The following is a 23,088-nucleotide window of genomic DNA, read 5'->3' on the forward strand; positions in this document are numbered from 1 at the left end:
AAAAAAATCACACCAAAAAGAGTCCAGATAATCAGTATCAATGTGGCACAAAAAGGCAAACCAGGAGTCCAAACCAGAAAACCAGGGGTCTGAATCAGAGAATAAAATATGATACAAAATCCACAAAAGCGACAATCAAAAAATTTACGAGAAAAGTGTAAAGAAACAAAACAATAAAAAATCAAATAAAAATTGCTATCTGAGAAGCACATTTCTCATAATCAAATTGTTAAACAAATAAAAGTTACATTTATACGCAGTGGTTTTATTCTGTAGAGATTAATGACCGGATCGGTTTGCATTATTTTGCATGAGATATTTAAATAGAATCCACGATAATAAAATAGCCTACATCACCGGTTGGTCCTCTAAACTAAGCAAACGGTTTGCTTGAACGAGCAAGAAAACAAAAATGATGGAATTCATATGTTTTATTATTTCTATTATAATAACAATTCTGCTGAATATTTTTGTTGTTGCTGTGAACTTCGTTGACTGGTGGAAGAGGCGGAAAATGAATGATTCGGACAAAATCATCTGCTCACTGGCCTTCTCAAGGATATCTTGGAAATTCTCCTTTGTTGTCACATATCATTGGTTCGATAGTTCTTCTAACAAAATGTATCTCTATGTCTTTTTGCATATTTTCTTTCTTTACATCGGTCTGTGGTTTACAACGCTGCTGTCGGTTTTCTATTTCTTGAAGATCGCAAACGACAGACACGTTCTCTTTCTGTATATGAGAAGAGTGATATCTCAGAGGCTGCTGGGATTCATAGTTGTGGCCACGCTGATCGCCGTTTGTAACGCATCTCTGTATACCTGGGCTCTTTACAATGATGAACGTGCCAAGAACTCAACGTATAGTCTGACTGAAGAATTCTGCAGTCGTGAAAAGCCAGAGTTACATGAAATTTTCTTCATAGTGGGAAACTGTGGACCTTTCCTTATACTCAGCTTCTCATCGATTCTGCTAATCACTTCTTTGTGCCGTCACATGAAGAACATGAGAAGTTTCTCCACTAACCATCTGAATAGTTACCACGCTGCAATAAAGTCCATGGTCATCTGTTTCTTCATCTACATGCTTTACGTCGGCTTCAATATTTTAATTCTTTGTGTCAGTTCAATAAATAGTTTACTCCTGTACGCCTTACAGAACATCTTTCCGGTTCTACACACTGGGTACCTGATCTGCTCAATGACAAAATTACGACTACAGTTCACTAAGATGGTCCAATGTGGGACAAACTGTCTCAGGAGAAGAACCGGCACGGGATCCAATGCCAGTAACTGAACAGAGACCATCATTCTCAGAATGAAATGATAAATATAAGGAGTTAAAACATTATGTGTTTGCCGTGGATACAGTGGGAAGTCTCATTTAGAATTTAAGAATTACTTGTGTGTGTCTTTAATATTAAAGCTTACGTTTTGCTCAGGAATTATATATCAATAATTATGTGCTTTCATCAAAAAAAATATGGATGCCGAGCCTAAACCGGGTAAACCTTTGTGAGTTTATCAATGTTGAATTATTTCTACACGTGATATTACGACCTCTCTATCCTGTGATTTGAGGACATTCTTTCTTGTGCTTGTGTAATGGGACCAGGGGTTCTTTAAAACCAATGGAATTCCAAAAAATAAGTTCTATTGGCCATATTAGTTAATTGGTTTGTATTGTATTTAATATTTGTACATTGTTTCGATGGCAGCTTGGAAATGTATTGGCGACGAAGGGGGAAATTTTCCTTGTAACACTAATTATCACAACTCTGTAATGTATTTATTTTTTCCCTTCCTTTTGGATAGACTTACCTTATGTTATGCGATATTGTGACGGTGTATAATTTTGCCTCAATAAAATGTTACAATAAAAGTTGACAAAGACTGGCCTAATGATTACCCTTTACGTGTTGTATTCCCAATTAATTAAAAAATCCCTGACTGTGACTGAGCATGTACATAGTAGAATTGAACAGCCTCCGAGAAGAAGCGATAGAGGCTAAAACAGTGAGGGTTAGAGTAAAGAGAAGTATGCCTATGAGATAATTAATGATTATCACTGTTACTACCTCATGGTAAATACAGAAATTTTACACCCCCAAAAGAAGCTCAAAAACAGGACTGGTGTGTCCTCATGGAACACCAACAAATGAGGCTCGCCAGGAAAAACCTTGGGTTTATATGCTCAGGGTGGACTTTTTCCCCCTGGAGTTTATCCAGAGATGTAGCTTCTCCACTAAGAGCCTTAAAAGTGTTAGCTCCTCGGTCTTACAGCAGGTAGGGCTTCAGTGCTACCGACGGAGGCATCAGAGGGATGGAATATAGTGAGGTGACGTCCGTAGTAAGCCAGACATAGTATGGCTGCCAGACTACTTCTGTAAGTTGGCCTAAAAGATGTTTCTTATTCCTTATATAGCCTGTAAGTGACTTCATAAGATGTTGTATATGGTAATTGATAAACTGAGATAGACCTTCACCAAGAGACTCATAACCTGATATGATCAGACGTCCCGAGGGATGGTTGAGCGCTTATGGATTTTAGGGAGACGATCGAATAATACAATAATATTCCCTACCCAAAATCACAACACACCCTCTTTCGTCTGCACTGCATATCGCAATACTTTTATTATCTTGGAGGTTTTCTTTAAAGGTTTTTGTTGTTGTGCAGTTGAATTCATAGTGTTTTTTCTTTTACCTTTTCTACGTCTTTCCTCCAAGAATAAAAGTCCTTGTTCATCAACATTTTGGAACAAAGTGACACTATGTAGACTTGGTTGGGCAAACTTGGATTTCCTTTAGAAAATATCTCTGCCCCCAGAAAAAACAACAACTCACGTGGTCCTATATGTAAAGATTTAACAGTAGTAATGACACACTTGGATAAACTGAAATATAATAAAGCATAATATTATAGTCACTCATAGGGAAAAAACAAATGCTAATTTTTCTAACTTCCCGTCTGGACATCGTATCTATGTTTATTCGAGAAAGAAAGAAACATCTTAACTATTTCACAACTTTTTTCTCAGGTTATATTCTTCATTACTCACAGCTTAAATCAGGTTTTAACCCCTTAAGGACAATGGGCAGTCCCTAAACCCATTGGAAACAATGCATTTTCAGCCCGTACATGGGCTTTGTCATTAAGGGGTTAAGTTACCTTCTTCAGAGTTTTTCAATTATGTAAATATTAGAAATTCTATTAAAACCATGGATGTTGCGGTGAGTGCTATGATTGAACAATTCCTACAGAAACATCCTAAAAAAATGCCATTTAACATTAACAACAAAAACCTAGCAAAAAACCTGGGGAAATGCATTCTTATAGGTAAAGAGAATTACGCACAATTTAACATTAGATCTTTTTCAAAATAATGTATCTGACTCCACCTAAAATGCGTAAAATTCAGCTAAATATCTTAACATTATACTGGAAGATGGAACCATTTTGCATATGTGGTGGGTGTGCTCCCCTTTAATGCACAAGAAAATATGACATATGTTTTAGATGGTATTTGTTAATTTAAAGAAAAATGAACTCCTCAATACATGTTTACTCTCAGACTTCCCCACGTGTAGCTGGGAACAGAGATGTTTAATTACTTGTATTTTGGTGGCCCCCAAAACTTTGTATTGCAAGAAAATGTAAAAGTCAGTGATAAGATGTGATTTCAGATGCGCTATCAATTTAGAATGGAGGATGGCTTCTACAAGTCAAAAGGTAAAAATAAGAACATATGGGTCCCTTGGAATTGATTTACACCGACAGATAACATCGACTCAAGCCTGAAAAGAGAAATTCAGAAAAAATGAGAAATTGTTTAAATTAATATTTTATTCATTTTTACCCCACCATGGGAACATTTACCAACTACCCCATTCACACCTGAGACCTTGGAGTCACATGACACCGAGGAGGGTTAATGGCTAATTGGGCCCAATTTGGACATGTGTTGGGTTATATTTGAGGGGCTAATGGCTGTGTGTTGAGTTAAATTTGAGGGGTTAATGGCTGTGTGTTGGGTTATATTTGAGGGGCTAATGGCTGTGTGTTGAGTTATATTTGAGGGGTTAATGGCTGTGTGTTGGGTTATATTTGAGGGGTTAATGGCTGTGTGTTGGGTTATATTTGAGGGGCTAATGGCTGTGTGTTGAGTTATATTTGAGGGGTTAATGGCTGTGTGTTGGGTTATATTTGAGGGGTTAATGGCTGTGTGTTGAGTTATATTTGAGGGGACAGTAAAGTTACTCTGTTATACAGGCCATACACTCACTATGTTACATTGTAGCAGAGAGTCATTTTTTCAGTGTTATCACATGAACAGATTACAAAATTGTGAGGGGTGTACTCACTTTTGTGAGATACTGTATATTATATATTTGTATTATTTGTTATTTGTATGTTTTTATTGTTTAAAAAGGAAAATACTAACAACACAAATAGGAATTAAGGGGTTAGTTAAGTTAAGGGTTAACTCAACTAGCCAGGCCTTGCTGAAGTTCCATGCCTTTGCAGGGTATGCAACTTTGTTTGAGTTTTATTTTTGGAGTTTCAAGCGAGGGCATGCAAAGGCATACATGTTCAATGAGAACTTGCATGTCCTCACCTGAACCTTTAAAAAGAGAATTTATTCCACAATACAATAAGTAAATAATAAACATTGTTTTTAAAAAAGAAATGGTCAGTCAACATGACTTCTTCTTAACCAAGTGGGTGAGGTGCAATTATTACACCCTCCTTCCCTTGTTATCTGCATGGTGGGCCGGAGGTAATTAAGTTAACCCAGGGATATATTGCCTAAATATATCCCCCTCACCCCGATGCCCCAGCTCAGAGAGATAGGGTTAAAATTAATCTATAGTCTGCACAGACCCTATGCTGTGCCTCCCCCTTACCTTTAATCATCTGTCTTGAGGATGAAGGGTTAATAAAAGTTTAAAGCATTTCGGGAGTCTGTCTAGGGTCTATTTGGAGGGGCATGTGCCGAATCTGACATCTCTCTCCCTCCCTCCAACCATGCTGGTGGATTAGAGGAGCAAAGTGAACTAGGGGTTAAACTGCTGCAAAGCTTCTTTGGAGGGCACAGACATAAGGTAGGATAAATGAGGTCCACCCAAGCATACTTTATGTGCCCTTGGATGTGGCAAAAAAATCTTTGAAGCTATGGATTCATTTTTATCCCCCAAAACAAAAAATCCATCTTCAATGGCTGTAGATTTTCAAGCTGCACTGAATTCTCAATTGCCTTGAATGTGACCGGACAGGGCTGAAGTAGATCAGATGAGAGAATACTGAAAGCAAGTTGATCACAAAAAACTAGGTAATAAGAAAAAATATTATTACTAGTGCTAATTAATACGTGCACTTTACAAACTAAGGTTTTTAGACCCCTAACACTGCAATAATGATTAAACCTATGGCCTATGGTAAGTCGAGACTTGGAATGTAATAGTTCTAGTACCTTATTTGTTTTTTTTAGATACAGGCTGTGATATTAATTTTACTTGTAAATGCCAAACGAATACAATCATTTTGCATCATCATTTGGGCAAATGTTTGCATTTCAGTTTGCATCGGGGATTTGCAATATTATTAACTGTGAAGATAAAACACCCTCTAAATTAGTCAATTAATACAGTACGTTCCCCTGAAGAAACCAAAAAACGTGACCACACTTTTTGCTTTGTCTCGAGTTGACTTTGCGGCAGGGATCATAAATACAGTTCTTGTTGCTGTGAATTTAGTTGTCTGGTTGAGAGAGAAGCAGATAAACTCTTCAGACGAAATCATGTTCTCCATGTGATTTGAAGAGCCTGCGTCCAGCTCACCTCCATGTTTGACATCCATTCCTTTACATTCTTTTAGAGCTATCTGAATTTTCATGTCATGAACACTAATTTTGCCTTTTGTAGGATTCTGTTCAACTACTCCAATCTCTGTTGTCTGTTGTCTACTTTCTGATGATTTCAAATTACAAAAATACTTTCTTTTTGGCAGTTGAGGGCTTGCAGCTCCTCGCCCAGGGGCCAGTTAAATACAAGTGGCCCTTTGTCAATTCCAACTCACGTAAGCGCTGGCAGACACATCTACACATTCACACTAGGACACATACACACAGGATGCACATCTAGAGAACTACTTGTACACAGCGCTAAGACAAGGTGAATGCATGGGGTACATATGGCCCAGGTGGCAGGAAGCAGAGGAGAGAGAGAGGCACGAGCAGGCGCTGAAAACTTTCTCATGAACAAGTGGCCTGTTCATGAAAAAGTTTTCTGTCTCGGTCAGGGTGCCTCCGCTTGATACTCATAACATCATATCCCGGTGCTCAGCAGTGAAGCTGTGAGCACCTCGTTGGAGCAACGAGACAGACGGCTCACTCTCCCACCACAGGACGTCAACAACGTAAATGAATAAGAAAAGAGGAAAGGGCAAAATAGTGAGAAAGAGGGGAAATAGTGAAAAATGGGGGAGAGATAATGAGGAAGGGATAAAAGGTGTCACTTCCTCTGTGTGCAGTCTAAGTCTTGGGCAAGTCCTGTGTGCAATCTGGCTGCTGCGGCAAGTCCTTTGGATGTAACTTGGGTGCTAAGGAAGTCCTGTGGTATTTTTCCGCTTGTTTTTTTGGTCCTAACATGCACATATAATTAAAAAGTGATATAAATATACTGACACGAAAGAGTTATACTGTACCATCATCAGTGTCTGGCCCAGAATATAGTGATGGGCATTATACTGTACCACCGTCAAGTCTGGCACAGTATATTGTGATCGGGAGATATGCCATACCAACGTCTGTGTCTTGCTATAATCATAAGAGATACACTGTACAACCCTCAGTTTCTGGATCATTATATAACAATAGGAGTTATACTGTTGTGATGGTTGTGGTGATATACATATATATATATATATAAAGGCTGGGGCTCTTTTTTACTAAACAGAGTTCCCCAACCTAACTGCGTTTGGACGACTTATCCATTACCAACAAAATAGGATACATGTAGTAACAGCACTCAGTAATTTAGCAGCTCTCCCCTGCTCTCAGGGAGCCAAATGGTCTCCCTCTGCTCAGATCAGGAGGCTATTTAACTGCCTCTCCCACTAATTAGTGAATGCTGGTGAGTACTAATGAGAGTGTGCTGGAATCCCCTGACTGGATTCCCACCCGCTGTTCCTCTGCTGCTCATAAACTGTGGAGTGGAGCACTGACCTGCCCTGCTCCCCAAGTGCTCCACCCCAGGGACCCCAAAACACACAATTTACCATGGAAGCACAATTCCAAGATCTCCCAAAAAAGCCACCCTCCAAAATATAAGGGGATATATACACCTCCTCCATTATTATCCTATGCTTTCTGTCACAGTGTGTCTACATATGTGTGTCAGAGTGTGTTGGAGGGGCAGGGGGCAAAGAAGGCACGGACAAGTTGTTTGAGGCCAATGATGGCAAAGACAAGCTGGTTAAAAGCAGTGATAGCACAGAGTAGCTGTTTGGGGCAAAGATGGCACAGACCAGCTTTATGGGGACACTGACAAGCTAGGGGCAAAAATGGCACATCAGGCTGTTTTGGGGTTAGGATGCCCTCACATGCTGTTTGGGGCAAATGTGGCGTTCAAAAGCTGTTTAGGGCAAATGTGGCACCGTTATTTGGTAAAGTTGGGGGACCTGGAGGCAACATGAACATAATTTTCTGGATAATTAATTTTTCAATACTTTATTCCTATTTTTTTGTTGGTATCACTTGGGGCTGTTTTTTTTTTTTTACTGGCCTTGTCAAAGTGACCCTTTTACTACACCTGAAGTCACCTCACCCGTTGGGCAGCCTGGTTCACATATATTAATTATTTATACTTTATTTATTTCATTTATATAGAGCCATCACTTTTCTTGTGCTAACACACAAACACTTATACATACACTCTCACTCTAACATACATACATACATACATACGTACGTACGTACATACATACATACGTACATATATGCTCAATCTAGGGCTGCAACAACTAATCGATAAAATCGATAATAATCGATAATGAAATTCGTTGGCAACGAATTTCATTATCGATTAGTTGAATCGATTATTATCGATTATAAAATGAGGGTTTTTTCAGAGCAAACGCTCTGAAAAATCCCCCTCATTATATAATAGTTTAGTCTGACTCACCGTCTCACAGCAGCAGCTCCTACTTACTCCCCCTCCCTGTAATCACTGTGACAACTGGCCCCGCCCCTTCATTCTCCCAGAGGGCCAGAACCACATGGCTGTGACACTCATCTAACTGTAAGTATAAAATTAATATTTGGGCTACTGAAAGTTAGGGGAGGTGGGGGTTAATTTAGGGGCAGTTATGGTAAATGGGGTGTTTAGGGTTAATTTAGGGGCAGTTATGGTTAATGGGGTGTTTAGGGGCAGCTATGGTTAATGGGGTGTTTAGGGACAGGTATGGTTAATAGGGTGTTTAGGGTTACTTTAGGGGCAGCTGTGGTTAATGGGGTGTTTAGGGTTAATTTAGGGGCAGCTGTGGTTAATGGGGTGTTTAGGGTTAATTTAGGAACAGCTGTGGTTAATGGGGTGTTTGGGGTTAATTTGAGGCAGTTGTGGTTAATGGTGTGTTTAGGGTTAATTTAGGGGCTGTTGTGGTTGACAGGGTCTTTAGGGTTAATTTAGGGGATGCTGTGGTTAATGGGGTGTTTAGGGTTAATTTAGGGTAGTTGTTTTGATGGGGTATTTAGAGTTAATTTAGGGGTAGTTATGGTTAATGGGGTGTTTAGGGTTAATTTAGGGTAGTTGTTTTGATGGGGTATTTAGAGTTAATTTAGGGGTAGTTATGGTTAATGGGGTGTTTAGGGTTAATTTAATGATGAGGACTGAGGGTTAATTTAATAAAGTTAACTTCAGGTGCAGTTAGAGATAAAGGGGGGCAGACTAAGGGGAATCTAAATCCTGGGGGCAGTGAAGATTAACCCAGTACTTATTTATAAAAGTATGGTGTCAGTGTGCTGTGAACGGGTCTGTGACTCTATGAGGGGACTATGAGATATCTGGGGGGTATAAGGCATATCTGGGGAGGACGGAGTGACATATCTGGGGGTATAAGGCATATACATTATATAAGGCATATGTGGGGAGGGCAGGGCAGTGTGGCATGTCTGGGGAGGATGGAGTGGTGTATCAGGGTGTATAAGGCATATCTGGGGCCACAGTGGCATATCTGGGGGTGGAGTGGAGTGGCATATGTGGGGAGGGCAGTGTGGCATGTCTGGGGAGGATGGAGTGGTGTATCAGGGGGTATAAGGCGTATCAGGCACAGTGGCATATGTGGGGGTGGAGTGGTATATGTGGGAGGCAGCGTGGAGTGGTATATGTGGGAGGCAGCGTGGAGTGGCATATGTGGGAGGCAGCGTGGAGTGGCATATGTGGGAGGCAGCGTGGAGTGGCATATGTGGGAGGCAGCGTGGAGTGGCATATGTGGGAGGCAGCGTGGCATATGTGGGAGGCAGCGTGGAGTGGCATATGTGGGAGGCAGCGTGGAGTGGCATATGTGGGAGGCAGCGTGGAGTGGCATATGTGGGAGGCAGCGTGGAATGGCATATGTGGGAGGCAGCGTGGAGTGGCATATGTGGGAGGCAGCGTGGAGTGGCATATGTGGGAGGCAGCGTGGTATATGTGGGAGGCAGCGTGGAGTGGCATATGTGGGAGGCAGCGTGGAGTGGCATATGTGGGAGGCAGCGTGGAATGGCATATGTGGGAGGCAGCGTGGAATGGCATATGTGGGAGGCAGCGTGGAATGGCATATGTGGGAGGCAGCGTGGAGTGGCATATGTGGGAGGCAGCGTGGTATATGTGGGAGGCAGCGTGGAGTGGCATATGTGGGAGGCAGCGTGGAGTGGCATATGTGGGAGGCAGCGTGGAGTGGCATATGTGGGAGGCAGCGTGGAATGGCATATGTGGGAGGCAGCGTGGAATGGCATATGTGGGAGGCAGCGTGGAATGGCATATGTGGGAGGCAGCGTGGAGTGGCAGATGTGGGAGGCAGCGTGGAATGGCATATGTGGGAGGCAGCGTGGAGTGGCATATGTGGGAGGCAGCGTGGCATGTCTGGGAGGCAGCGTGGAGTGGCATATGTGGGAGGCAGCGTGGCATGTCTGGGAGGCAGCATGGCAAGCTTGGGCTCAAATGTGCATCAATTGGGGGGGCTGGTTGGGAAATAAAGACAAGAGATGCATTTTATCAAAGTTTTTTTTATTCTGCTGTTTGTATTTAACATCATTTGTTTATTAAATTATTTTAAATAAATGAAAAATTTACATTCATTTTTTTTATCCGATTAATCGATTAATCGACAAAATAATCGGCCAACTAATCGATTATGAAAATAATCGTTAGTTGCAGCCCTAGCTCAATCATTCCTTCCCTAGCCCTCTCCCTCCCCTTACTTAACTTTCTTACTTCACCTGCAGCTGCAGCTTAAGTTCTGGCCTCACTTTCATTAGGGGGTCACGTAACCTCACTTAACGTGACCCCGCTGCCTTCCTGCTTTCCAGGCCTGTCCAAAACTGTTTACAAAGGGCCATAAATACACCGAAAATGCATGTTTCCTAGCATGCGTTAATTGGAAATAGTAAGTGGTGTTTTCTAATACACATGATATATAGATGAAGTAAACCATATGGTAAATAAATACATCATAAAGCTTCTAAATTCCACTCCATAACTCTTACGCTGGAAATTATGACCTCATAATAGAATAGTTACCCCTTTGGAAAAAAAATGAATCTATATTAAGTGATAAGCGATACATGTAAATGAAACCTCATCGATGTTCTACCATCTCCGCCGTCATTTGGATAACTATTGCTATAAAAGATTTGCCTATGAATTTGAATGAAAGATCTAAACCGCATACTGTGGGCATCAAACACCCTTTAAAGGTCCAAAACCGGAGCAGGCAATTCCACACATCTGTGATCTGTGATCGTGCTATTAAGATGATCAGTTTTCAGGAACTAAAATACGTCTCGGAAGACAACAAGGCAGGTCTAGGTGTGTTCGGAGTTGTCGTTATTTTGGGGTTGATGGTAAACGCATTTATTGTCGCCGTGAATCTCCTTGACTGGATCAAACAGAAGCAAGTTAAGCCTTCCGAAAAAACGATGGTCATGATCGCGACCTCAAGGCTGTGCTTTCATTGTGTCTCCGCGCTGGACATCTACCACACCATACACATCGAGCAAAGTCCGATCATGGATGCCGGTGACTACATAGACTTTTCTATGTTATTCTTCAATTACTCCAGTCTTTGGTACGTCAGTTTGTTGGCTGCTGTCTTCTGTTTAAAGATCGCCAACTACAGTAATGCCCTGTTTGTGGGGGTGAAAACCATCATTTTGCGAAGGTTTTCACTCTTTATCGTTGCCGCCGCGGTGATATCTTTTTTAAGCGTGGCTTTGTTCATGTGGGCTGACGATCTCCATGTGGTTTCCAAAAATCACCCGTATGCCCACCAGTTAAACGGAACGCGTAACTGGGGTGAGGCGTATACCCTGGCGGGGATTTTTATCCTGGGGTATTTGGGACCGTTCTCGATATACAGTTTTTCGTTTTATCTGTTCGTCACGTCTCTGTGTCTCCACATGAATCAGATGAGGAGTAACAGCAATGGTTTTTCAACGCGTCGCCAGGACGGTTACTACGCCGCCATCAAAGCGGTAACCGTGTGTTTCGCCATTTATTGCTTAAGCATCGGAAGCAATATTTTTCATTTTTTTTACTACTCCAGAATTGACATTTTAAAGGTGAATACTTGGATAAATACTTGGCCGATCCTTCATTCAATTTACCTGATCTACAGAGATAATAAGCTAAGGCAGAGATTACAGGCAATGCTTCGGTGCCTAATACCTAGAAGAGGGATTCGACCTTTGGGTAGCGAGCTGGACACCATAGCCTGAGTTACTTCTGCATGCGCAATCTAATATTGGCTTCTTTGAATGACAATTCTCCCTTTTTTGCTATGTTTTGCTAAAAATGCCTATATAAATGACTATATGTTTTAGTTTTAAATACGTTGTGCTATAGTATGTCATAGCATGAATCAACGCGGATCTAACCGCGCCTCTTATGTATGGGTGACGTCTTAAGCATTAATCGCATATGTTTCAATAAAAAATATTAAATATTGTATGGGCTATCCTTTGTCATTTGTGAATTATGGCACAATTATCATTAATAACACAATTATCATTGTGAATAATATGTTAAATATTAATTAATTAATAAATAAATAACATAATTATCATTGTGAATAATATGTTAAATATTATTTATAAATATAATCTAAATTGTTAATGTGATAAAAAAGGCAAAACCAATATTCTATCACATACACAAAATTCTGGGGCTTTTAATTAGGGTAGGATCACACCCGCAATCTGAATGTAACCATTTATCTCCTAAATATCTCTATGATCTGTGCAGTTAAAATAAATAATGAGACGTTAAATTCAGCATATTATCGATCGGTTATCAGGTATGAATCACTGGCTTTTGGATCCAACACGTTGAAGAATGTGACAGGCGAAGCAGCACACGGCATAAACATCTCCGATTTATGAGAAAGATACCACGTTCTATGAACAGCCTGCGTTAACATCAAAGCAGTTCATTTCCAGTCCACTCGGCAACACCAAATGATAAAAATAATAATAATAAAGGCAATAATTAGAGTGATAACTAAATCTCACTATATTAGTCTGTAGCAATTATACTACTAATACGACAAAGTACTCAGATATATATATATATGTATCATTAGTCAGATTTTTAACCCCTTAAGGACAATGGGCAGTCCCTAAACCCATTGAAAACAATGCATTTTGACATTAAGGGGTTAATAGATGGCAACAATGTCAAACTTCAGAAAAATACCTCTTACATCATTTCCGTTATCACGTCAGGTTATAAGCTGCGGTCTCATAAGCCGTCATATACAATAATGAAATATGTTATTTCCCCAAAGAAGGGGTTAACTCTTCTGTATCCTAGCAGTCAAAATTCACCTCTTTTCAGAATAATAAACACCATTATATTTACCGCCGCTTGTTGCTGTGGTCCAACTTTTCCCCGTAGATATAAATCCAGGTTCAGTGGAAAAATGAAGTGGAAAGAAAAATAACATTCTTCAAATTAGGCAATCCCTATAAAATTGGAATTCGCCAGGAGAAGATAGTAAATACGAAGATTATTAGATAATCAAAGTAATTATGAGTAAAATTATGGTCCAAAATCTCGAAACCCCAAATCAATTATTTTTCCCGCTCCTGGCTTTGTCTAAACGTTTAAAGACTATGCTTATTACCATAATCTCCACCTATTGAATGAAATCCTCCAATCAGAATTCTGGATTTTACTCATTGTAATTAGAGATTTCATAGAATATTTGCACCAATTTTATTTCCATTATTCAGCGTTGAGAGACTCTCCAGTCTAAGGAATAATTTTAAGAAAGCATCTGGTGTTTACCTCGTGACCAAACAGTATATCTCTTTAAAAGAATACATTTTCAGTCAAATTGTTTTCAATGGCCTCGCAACCAGTGGAGTCTACATTCGTAGAGATAAGTAGTTTCTACCCCTTAAAATATCTCATACTATTGAAAGTAATCATTTAGTTAATTAGGAAAGACTTGCTGAAGGAGCCTTTTTTTCATAAAAACTTCTTTGTTCTCAATATATATATATAGAGAAAATCCTTTATATGAGTTAAAGAAAACAAGATGGTTCTGACTCCATTTTGTGTTGGTGTAATATGTTAAAATATACGACACTTTCTTCCCAGCCTAAAATATCTGACAAAATGCATTCTTTTTAAACAATATCACTTCTTTAGTGAATTTTATCCATGGTAAACTTTTTATGTCCCTCCTCTCAGATATAATAGACGAAATGCTGCTTAAAGGGACAGCATCACAAAGTCTTAATCAGACCACAAAGATGCCCCTGAAATATTACAGAGGTGTCTATTTGGACTCGCTGCATTTTGATTACATTGACGATTATTGAGCAAATAAGAAAATGTTCTCTGTGAGAGCTGAATTTCTTAGTAAAAAGGGGACTGGAGCCTCAAGTGTTTTTCTTGGCCAGCCCCAAATGGGGACTCTGAGGCTGAAGTTTACTTCCACCCCATGTCTCTGGGCTGCATGCTGCATCTTGCAGCGCCAGACTCAAGGCTGCCATTACAGCCTTGGAAATCCATGCAGCTGGCATGGGGAGTGTGAACCGGACTGAGGTATGGGGGAAGGGAGAGCTGGGAGATGGGATGTAGAAGAGGACTAGGAGGGAAGTGAGCCATTAAGGAGGAGGAGATGGAGAGTGTGTATGTGTGTGTATATGTATGTATGTATTTGTTAGTGTGCTAATGGTGTTAGAGTACCTCAAACCATACCCCTTCTGCCCATAACACTCTGCCCCATATGTCTAACCAAGTCCTCAGTTTTTAGTGAGGTTGGGGTACCCAACACCTTCCCACAGATCACTGCTTAAAGATGGGGTTGAGGTTTTAATCTGATCTGTCTGCTGATCCCTCTCTCCTTTGCTTTCTGCCACACAAGCTCCTTGCTCCTGAGCTCCTCTCATGGCATGCACACAGGCATAGGCTATATATTAGCACCGCTTTGATTGGCTCACTGTGAGCTCCATCAGCCTATCACATCAGCCCGTCTCTCACAACACACACACACACACACACAGGCACTGAGTGAAACTGTGTGTGTGCACTGACTTAATTGGCTCACTGTGAGGTCCACCAGCCTATCACAGCAGCCTGCCTCTGACAGCATGCACACAGCTACACACTGAGACTATATGTTAGCACCACTTTGATTGGCTCACTGTGAGGTCCATTAGCCTATCACAGCAGCCTGCCTGTCACAGCACTCATGTATGCAGAGAGGGAAGATGTATGTATGCCCTGCTTTGATTGGTTCACAATGAGCTCCATCAGCCAATCACAGCAGAGTTGATACAACCTGACTCAGTCTCTGCAGGGCAAAAGACACACCAGGCCGGACAGGGACTGCAGGGACTGGGGGGCAGTTTATGGGCCGTTACCTTAATGATAATGTCTAATATTTAGCTAAATAATTTACACAAATAATACATGGGAACTATTAATAATACAATAAATAATAAATTGTACTTTTTATTATAATTAATATAATCAGTAGCTACTGGAAACATATTGTGACTGTGAAAGGCTGCATATTTCAAAAACACACTGTCCGCGCGGGCCTGATTGACAAGGTTATACATAGAGGTCCAGGCTCTACGGAGGTCGCCTACATAGAATTGTACCATCTGTCATTATTAGACTGTGCGTCCAATATATTCAATACTGTAGGCAGGCAACTACAGTATTGAAACTACCATATAATCATATTAAAGTGATTAAACATGATGTTTCATCCACAAAAAAACAAACATATTTGCACTCTCTGGTATGTTACGCTACGCAAGCCTTTGAGACTTCAGAGGTCTCTCCTTCTTATGGTAACTTCCATCTGAAGAAGAGAAGAAAGCTTTTGTCATTTGACATCTTCAGTGTTGGCCCAATAAAAGCCATCAACGAAAGAATCTCTTAGGCAAATACGGCTATTATTATTAGTATTAAATCTCACTGATTTAAACTATACATTATACAGGGCATGACAGATTTGTCTTTATACATTTATTTCACTATGATGTATTTAATATTGTAAAAAGAGAATATGGACAAAATACCATATGACAGGAGCGATAATCCTCAAGATTCAAGCAAAAATGCTAACTACTCTGAGCAAGAATAAATTAAACTGTTTATAGTTCCTGTGTACGTTTCGGCCATGCATTTAGCCGGCATCAGGGTATATATATATATCGGGATAAGGCTCTTCTAAATTGCTTGGGGTCCCTAAAAGCGTTTCCTGAATGCAGGAGAAAACTCTAAATTAAATAAGATACTGGAAAACCTTGTTTTTTTGTGTACCTAATAAGAACAGAATTTTTCCAGCGTATTCTGTATGATTTCTGTGATTTCTAGGATATAGTATATTGTGTTACAGTATATGGCCAAAAGTATTGGGACACCTGACCATTCCACCAACAGGGGCTTTGATGACATCACATTCTAAATACATAGACATTAATATGAAGTTGGTTCCCCCTTTCGCAACTATAACAGCTTCCATTCTTCTGGGACGACTTTCCATAAGATTTTGGGGAGTTTCTGTGGAATTTTTGCCCATTCATCCGGTAGAATATTTGTGAGTTCAGGCACTGATGTTGGACGAGACGCCCGACTCACAATCTCCATTCCAGTTCATCCCAAAGGTGTTGGATGGGGTTGAGGTCAGGCCTCTGTACGGCCGGTCAAGTTCTTCCACCCCAAACTCATCCAACCATGTTTTGTGCGCTGGGGCACAGTCAGGCTGGAATAGAAAATGGTCTTCCCCAAACTTTTCCCCAAAAGTTGGAAGCAGAGCATTGTCCAAAATGTATTGGTGCTGAAGCATTAACATTCCCTGGAAGTAAGGGACCCCAAACCTTCAGTAATTGAAAGGTATGTCCCAATACTTTTGTCCATACTCCCCTCCCATATACTCTTTCACAAAGAGACCTCTGGGGCTAGCCACCCCGTACATACAACAAGCCCCACTCCCATATGTGGGCGTCATCTCAGATATTTCGATAATAATTATTCGGAATCCACTTGGCATTCCTTGCAAAAGAAATGTGCATTCGTCAACAAATCACAGCGTCTCGAAACAGACATTGAAATTCAGTGAATAAGAAAATGCATATTAACCCAAGAGAAAATGGAGTCTTCAGTTGAAGTTGATACCTTAAGATTCCATCTGACCTCTTAGGTCCTGAAAACTCTCTTAGTTAAAGTGACCTTAGAGGTAAAGGGCAACCCAGTGTTTCTTATAATCCAAGATCAAATGTATTACAAGGGCTATCACTTCCTCGTTTGCATAGATACTGAAATCCTAGAATGCTTTGCATTATAATTTGCGTTAGATATTTCAATACCAGCCACTGGAATAAAGCACTCTTTGCAGATCTTCTTAGATCTCTTACAACTGCTGGTTTAACAAGACTATCTCCTAAAAAGAGCGCAAAGATGGTGTTGCTGGAACCCATGAAGAAACAGCCACATGATGTCATATCTTTTCCGGCACCTGTGATTTTGCTTATCATCGGGCTCACGGCAAACGGGTTTATCGTTTCGGTGTACCACGTTGAGTGGTTCAAGAGGAGGGAGATTTTGGTTTTTGATAAAGTTGTGTATTTCCTGGCGATTTCCAGGATCTGCTTCCAGTCCACGACCATGTTGTATGTATGTAAGACCATATTTGCAGAAGACCCTCTGAAGCCCAGCGTTCTGTACTTTATCCTTGACTTTTGCATGTGTTTATTCAACTTCACCAATCTCTGGCTCTTGACGTTGCTTTCGGTTCTGTTTTTCTTTAAGATTGCCAACTACAGCCATGCCCTCTTCTTGCGTCTGAAGATGCTCGTTTCCCAAAAGATACTGGTTTTCGTGATGTCCATTTTGCTGATATCGTTTTGTAAAGTTCTCCTGTTTATGTGGAACGATTACAAGGAAGGAATACTTCTCAAGAACTCAACGCGTACCCCAAGAAACGAGACCTGGAATCCCATGATGAAAAAGTCAAAGCTGGTCACTTTTATACTGGGTAATTGCGGACCTTTGATCATATACTGGGCCTCGGTTGTTCTGTTGCTCGTATCTTTGTGCCGGCACATGAGGCAGATGAGAAGCGCGGACAATGGTTTTACAGCAAGCAGTCTGGACAGCTATTACGTGGCCATCAAATCGTTGGTTGCCTGTTTCTTCCTTTATAGCTTCCATGTCGGAAGCAATCTTTTTGTTGTGATCTGTTACTTGTCCTTGAACGTTAATGTTGTCAACATTTTGTTGAACGCTTTCCCGACCATACACTCTGCTTTATTGATCTGTAGGACCCCTAGGCTAAAGCAACCTTTCTTTAACATCCTCCAGTGCGGGACAAAATGCTTAAATAGAAAGGCTGAACACGGGGTACATATCTGACTGCAGGACAATAATAATAATAATAATAATAATAAATTAAATGCTCACGTTTAGTTTTAACTTGTTTCATCTGGAGGTTGTAGACTAGTCCAGTCATAGACTGTTGAGATAATATTATATATATATATATATATATATATATATATATATATAGTCCATATTAGAGTTGTCCATTTGCATATAGTTTTTAACAAATATTTCCTAATTCGTGCAATTGTATGTACAAGTGACTCCTAAAGAAACAGACGTAAATGAATGAAAAAGATTAATTTTGTTTCCAACTAAAAAGAAATGTGTTCTCCAAAAACAATAGTTTTTTGTGACCTTACTATATATATATATAAACTGAAAAACTAAAAACTAAAAACACCCAAAAAACACGTGTAAGGTGATGGTAAAAGAATAGGAACCAAAAAATACTTCTCTAATGTATCACTGCCGCAGCCCAACCAAAACGCTCCTCTCGGCGTTCAAACACGTAACCAGCAAAATTCGGGGCGCATGTGTACATAGAAAAAAGAAATAATCTGATAGTGTAATATTGTCAAAAACAATAAGATATGTAGAAGGTGTAAAATGCACTCACAAACAGTGCCAGCACAACAGGCTCGTCTGAGGTATGAAGACTGTTCTTTATTCTTTAAAATCTCTAAGAGCATAAAATAAAGAAAACAACCATATGGTGCAGTATCTTCCTTAATAGTATGTGCGCAAGTTAAAAAAGCACTTACAGGATGGTTGAGTTCAAGTCGCTATTCAAAATAAATGTCCATTGAAGTGGATCAGGAACATGCAGATTAAAAACTTCTCAACGCGTTTCGCCGCTCATTGGGCTTCCTCAGGAGAAATAAATATCAATTGATGTAATCCGCAATCGTGGTGAGTAAAAATAGAATAAAACTTGATTGTCGCCGTCCGCTTTAAATGTCCTCCAGAATGCTTTTAGTCACGGTGCATGTTGGGAAAAAACGTCATCACTTCCTTGAGTCGTATCCTAGCAACGGATCAAGCTCCTCACAGTGTCACGGTGCATGTTGGGAAAAAACGTCATCACTTCCTTGCGTCGTATCCTAGCAACGGATCAAGCTCCTCACAGTGTCACGGTGCATGTTGGGAAAAAACGTCATCACTTCCTTGCGTCGTATCCTAGCAACGGATGAAGCTTCTTCTTTCTTCTTTCTTCTTCCCTGGATGGGCGTGGTTTACATTCAGATGATGCGTCAATGGTGGGCGTTTTTCGGTCTTCTGTGTATGACGAGGTGTATCCAGGCAACGTATACGCTGAGGCAGTTCTCGGCTTGATCTCTTTTCAGGAGCTGGATGTCGGAGCTTATGGAAAATGATTCTGTGAGCTATATTGGAGATCCAAGCTCATGAAGGTATAAAGGAGGTAAAGGACGGGAAAAAAATATATAATTATGTTCACAGCTCAAAAAACGAGTGAAAAAATAAATGTGAGAGATATAGGTCATATAATATGTGTGGATAAATAATTTTTTTTTTTTTTTTTTTTTTTTTTTTTTTTTTTTATAAAAAAAAAAAATATATATAAAAAAAATAAAAAAATTCAGTTAACATATGTTAAAAAACTGGAACCAAAAGGATATATATAAGGTACCAAAAAAAATATGTATATAAAGGAGAATATATATATATATATATACATGTATAAACATATATCTGAGTGGAAGTGTACAAAACATTAGTAAAAGGACAAAGTCGAAGTACAGGGATTGTTTCTTACTGATGATCCAGTTTGAAATATAGTGGAAATAAAATATAATGTGAAGCAAGGCTAGACTCATATAAAAGTAATGATATCCAGATCTGTATTAAGGCCATCTTTTTTGTATGTTTGGAAATTGAAAATCCATTGTGTTTCTTTTTTTGAAAGTGTAGAAATGATGTTGCCTCCTCTCCAGTGTACCGTTACTGAATCTATCCCTATAATTTGAAAATTCGGTAATGAAAAAGAGCTACATGTATTACAGTGTCTGGGGACACTGTGTTTGATGTTGTTGTTACGGATCCCTCCTAAGTGTTCAAGCGCTCTAACCTTCAGTTCTCTCGTGGTTCTGCCAATATATTGCTTTCCACATGTGCATTGTAGCAAATATATAACATTTTTAGTGTTACAGTGTATAAAGTTTTTGATGATGTATTCTTTTCCAGTGTTTGTACAGGTGAATGATGTTGTTTTCTTTGGTTGTGTATAGCAAGTCTTACAGACTTTGCAATGGCCACAACGATGGAAACCAGGAGGTTTTGTGGCAAGAAAATGTTTATTTATTTTTTCTATGGGTGGGAGAGCGCTAGGAGCCAATAGTGTTTTTAAATTTGCCAGCTTTTTATAAATAATCTTTGGTTTATTTGGGAGGTGTTTTCGTAACACCGTATCTTCAAGGAGTATGGGCCAACATTTGTTGATGGCCCTTTTAATAGCTGGAGCCTGATCATTAAATTGTGTAATAAACGAGAAGTCAAAATCTTCTCTATTTTTCTGTTTTTTATTATTACGTACAAGATCCTCCCTTTTAATTTTATGGACAGCCTCTAGACTATTGGTAAGTAGGTCATTTGGATATTTCTTTTCACTGAATTTACTCAGAAGATGATTACTTTGTTCCAGGAAATCTTGATCCTTAGTACAATTTCTGCGAATCCTAGTAATTTGTCCCTTTGGGATGTTTTTTATCCAGTTAGGGTGATGTCGACTAGAAAAGTGTATAAATCCATTTCCATCCGTAGGTTTGAAGAATGTTTTTGTGTTGATTGTATTATTTTCGACGAACAATGTGAGATCGAGGAAATCTATATGGGATTTGCTTATGCAAGAGGTGAATTTTAGATTATATTCATTATTGTTTAGATATGTAATGAATTCCAATAGACGTTCTTCCCGTCCGTTCCATATAATAAGGACATCATAAGAAATTGTCCAATGACCCTACAAAAACCTTTAAAATTCAATTAAAACAACTTTTACAAGATGGTTTTGATAACAAAATACTCAACAAAAACGAATTCCATTTTTTAGATAATAAATTTCCCAAAATACCAATCTTTTACTTTCTCCCTAAGATTCACAAAAATCTAAAGAAGCCCCCCGGACGCCCTATCATTAGTGGGATTGACTCCCTCACTAATAACGTTTCACAATACGTGGATACTTTTCTACAACCTTTAGTGTCACTAAACCGTTCACACATTAAAGACACCACACATATCTTACAAATTCTGGAAGAAGTAACATGGTCTACAGATTATATATGGGCTACAGTTGATGTGGCCTCACTATATACGGTAATACCTCATGAGTTGGGTATAGAAACAATAAAAAAGGCAATAATAGAGGATAAAAAAATCAACTCTCTTCAGAACGATTTCATAATTAATTGTATAAGATTCATTCTTACACACAACTATTTTTCGTTTGATGGTAACTTCTTCCTCCAGACATGCGGGACAGCTATGGGAACCAGATTCGCGCCGAGTTACGCAAATCTCTATGTGGCAGATTGGGAAGCAAACCACATTTGGAACAACAACCCTTTCGGCGCGAATCTGGTTCTCTGGAAGAGATATATAGATGATGTCCTTATTATATGGAACGGACGGGAAGAACGTCTATTGGAATTCATTACATATCTAAACAATAATGAATATAATCTAAAATTCACCTCTTGCATAAGCAAATCCCATATAGATTTCCTCGATCTCACATTGTTCGTCGAAAATAATACAATCAACACAAAAACATTCTTCAAACCTACGGATGGAAATGGATTTATACACTTTTCTAGTCGACATCACCCTAACTGGATAAAAAACATCCCAAAGGGACAAATTACTAGGATTCGCAGAAATTGTACTAAGGATCAAGATTTCCTGGAACAAAGTAATCATCTTCTGAGTAAATTCAGTGAAAAGAAATATCCAAATGACCTACTTACCAATAGTCTAGAGGCTGTCCATAAAATTAAAAGGGAGGATCTTGTACGTAATAATAAAAAACAGAAAAATAGAGAAGATTTTGACTTCTCGTTTATTACACAATTTAATGATCAGGCTCCAGCTATTAAAAGGGCCATCAACAAATGTTGGCCCATACTCCTTGAAGATACGGTGTTACGAAAACACCTCCCAAATAAACCAAAGATTATTTATAAAAAGCTGGCAAATTTAAAAACACTATTGGCTCCTAGCGCTCTCCCACCCATAGAAAAAATAAATAAACATTTTCTTGCCACAAAACCTCCTGGTTTCCATCGTTGTGGCCATTGCAAAGTCTGTAAGACTTGCTATACACAACCAAAGAAAACAACATCATTCACCTGTACAAACACTGGAAAAGAATACATCATCAAAAACTTTATACACTGTAACACTAAAAATGTTATATATTTGCTACAATGCACATGTGGAAAGCAATATATTGGCAGAACCACGAGAGAACTGAAGGTTAGAGCGCTTGAACACTTAGGAGGGATCCGTAACAACAACATCAAACACAGTGTCCCCAGACACTGTAATACATGTAGCTCTTTTTCATTACCGAATTTTCAAATTATAGGGATAGATTCAGTAACGGTACACTGGAGAGGAGGCAACATCATTTCTACACTTTCAAAAAAAGAAACACAATGGATTTTCAATTTCCAAACATACAAAAAAGATGGCCTTAATACAGATCTGGATATCATTACTTTTATATGAGTCTAGCCTTGCTTCACATTATATTTTATTTCCACTATATTTCAAACTGGATCATCAGTAAGAAACAATCCCTGTACTTCGACTTTGTCCTTTTACTAATGTTTTGTACACTTCCACTCAGATATATGTTTATACATGTATATATATATATATATATTCTCCTTTATATACATATTTTTTTTGGTACCTTATATATATCCTTTTGGTTCCAGTTTTTTAACATATGTTAACTGAATTTTT

General features: G+C 39.2%; 2 protein-coding genes across 2 annotated transcripts; both read left to right on the forward strand.

The window, feature by feature from the left end:
• Window positions 1-466: 466 nt before the first annotated feature.
• On the forward strand, window positions 467-1,297 carry LOC128484186 (taste receptor type 2 member 8-like; the record flags this gene model as incomplete). The annotated part of the gene is made up of 1 exon (XM_053460505.1): window positions 467-1,297. A coding segment is annotated over one exon (831 nt), but the record flags the coding sequence as incomplete, so codon positions are not given.
• A 9,712-nt stretch (window positions 1,298-11,009) lies between these two features.
• On the forward strand, window positions 11,010-11,972 carry LOC128484187 (taste receptor type 2 member 41-like). The gene has a single exon (XM_053460506.1). The coding sequence runs from the start codon at window positions 11,010-11,012 to the stop codon at window positions 11,970-11,972; it is 963 nt and encodes a 320-aa protein (XP_053316481.1).
• Window positions 11,973-23,088: the final 11,116 nt, after the last annotated feature.

This window comes from Spea bombifrons, chromosome 3 (genome assembly GCF_027358695.1).
Source record: "Spea bombifrons isolate aSpeBom1 chromosome 3, aSpeBom1.2.pri, whole genome shotgun sequence".
Taxonomy (NCBI): domain Eukaryota; kingdom Metazoa; phylum Chordata; class Amphibia; order Anura; family Pelobatidae; genus Spea; species Spea bombifrons.

What these genes read in the sequence shown, in the direction of transcription:
- LOC128484187 (XM_053460506.1), top strand. Translation starts at nt 11,010, where the DNA reads ATGATCAGTTTTCAGGAACTAAAATACGTCTCGGAAGACAACAAGGCA.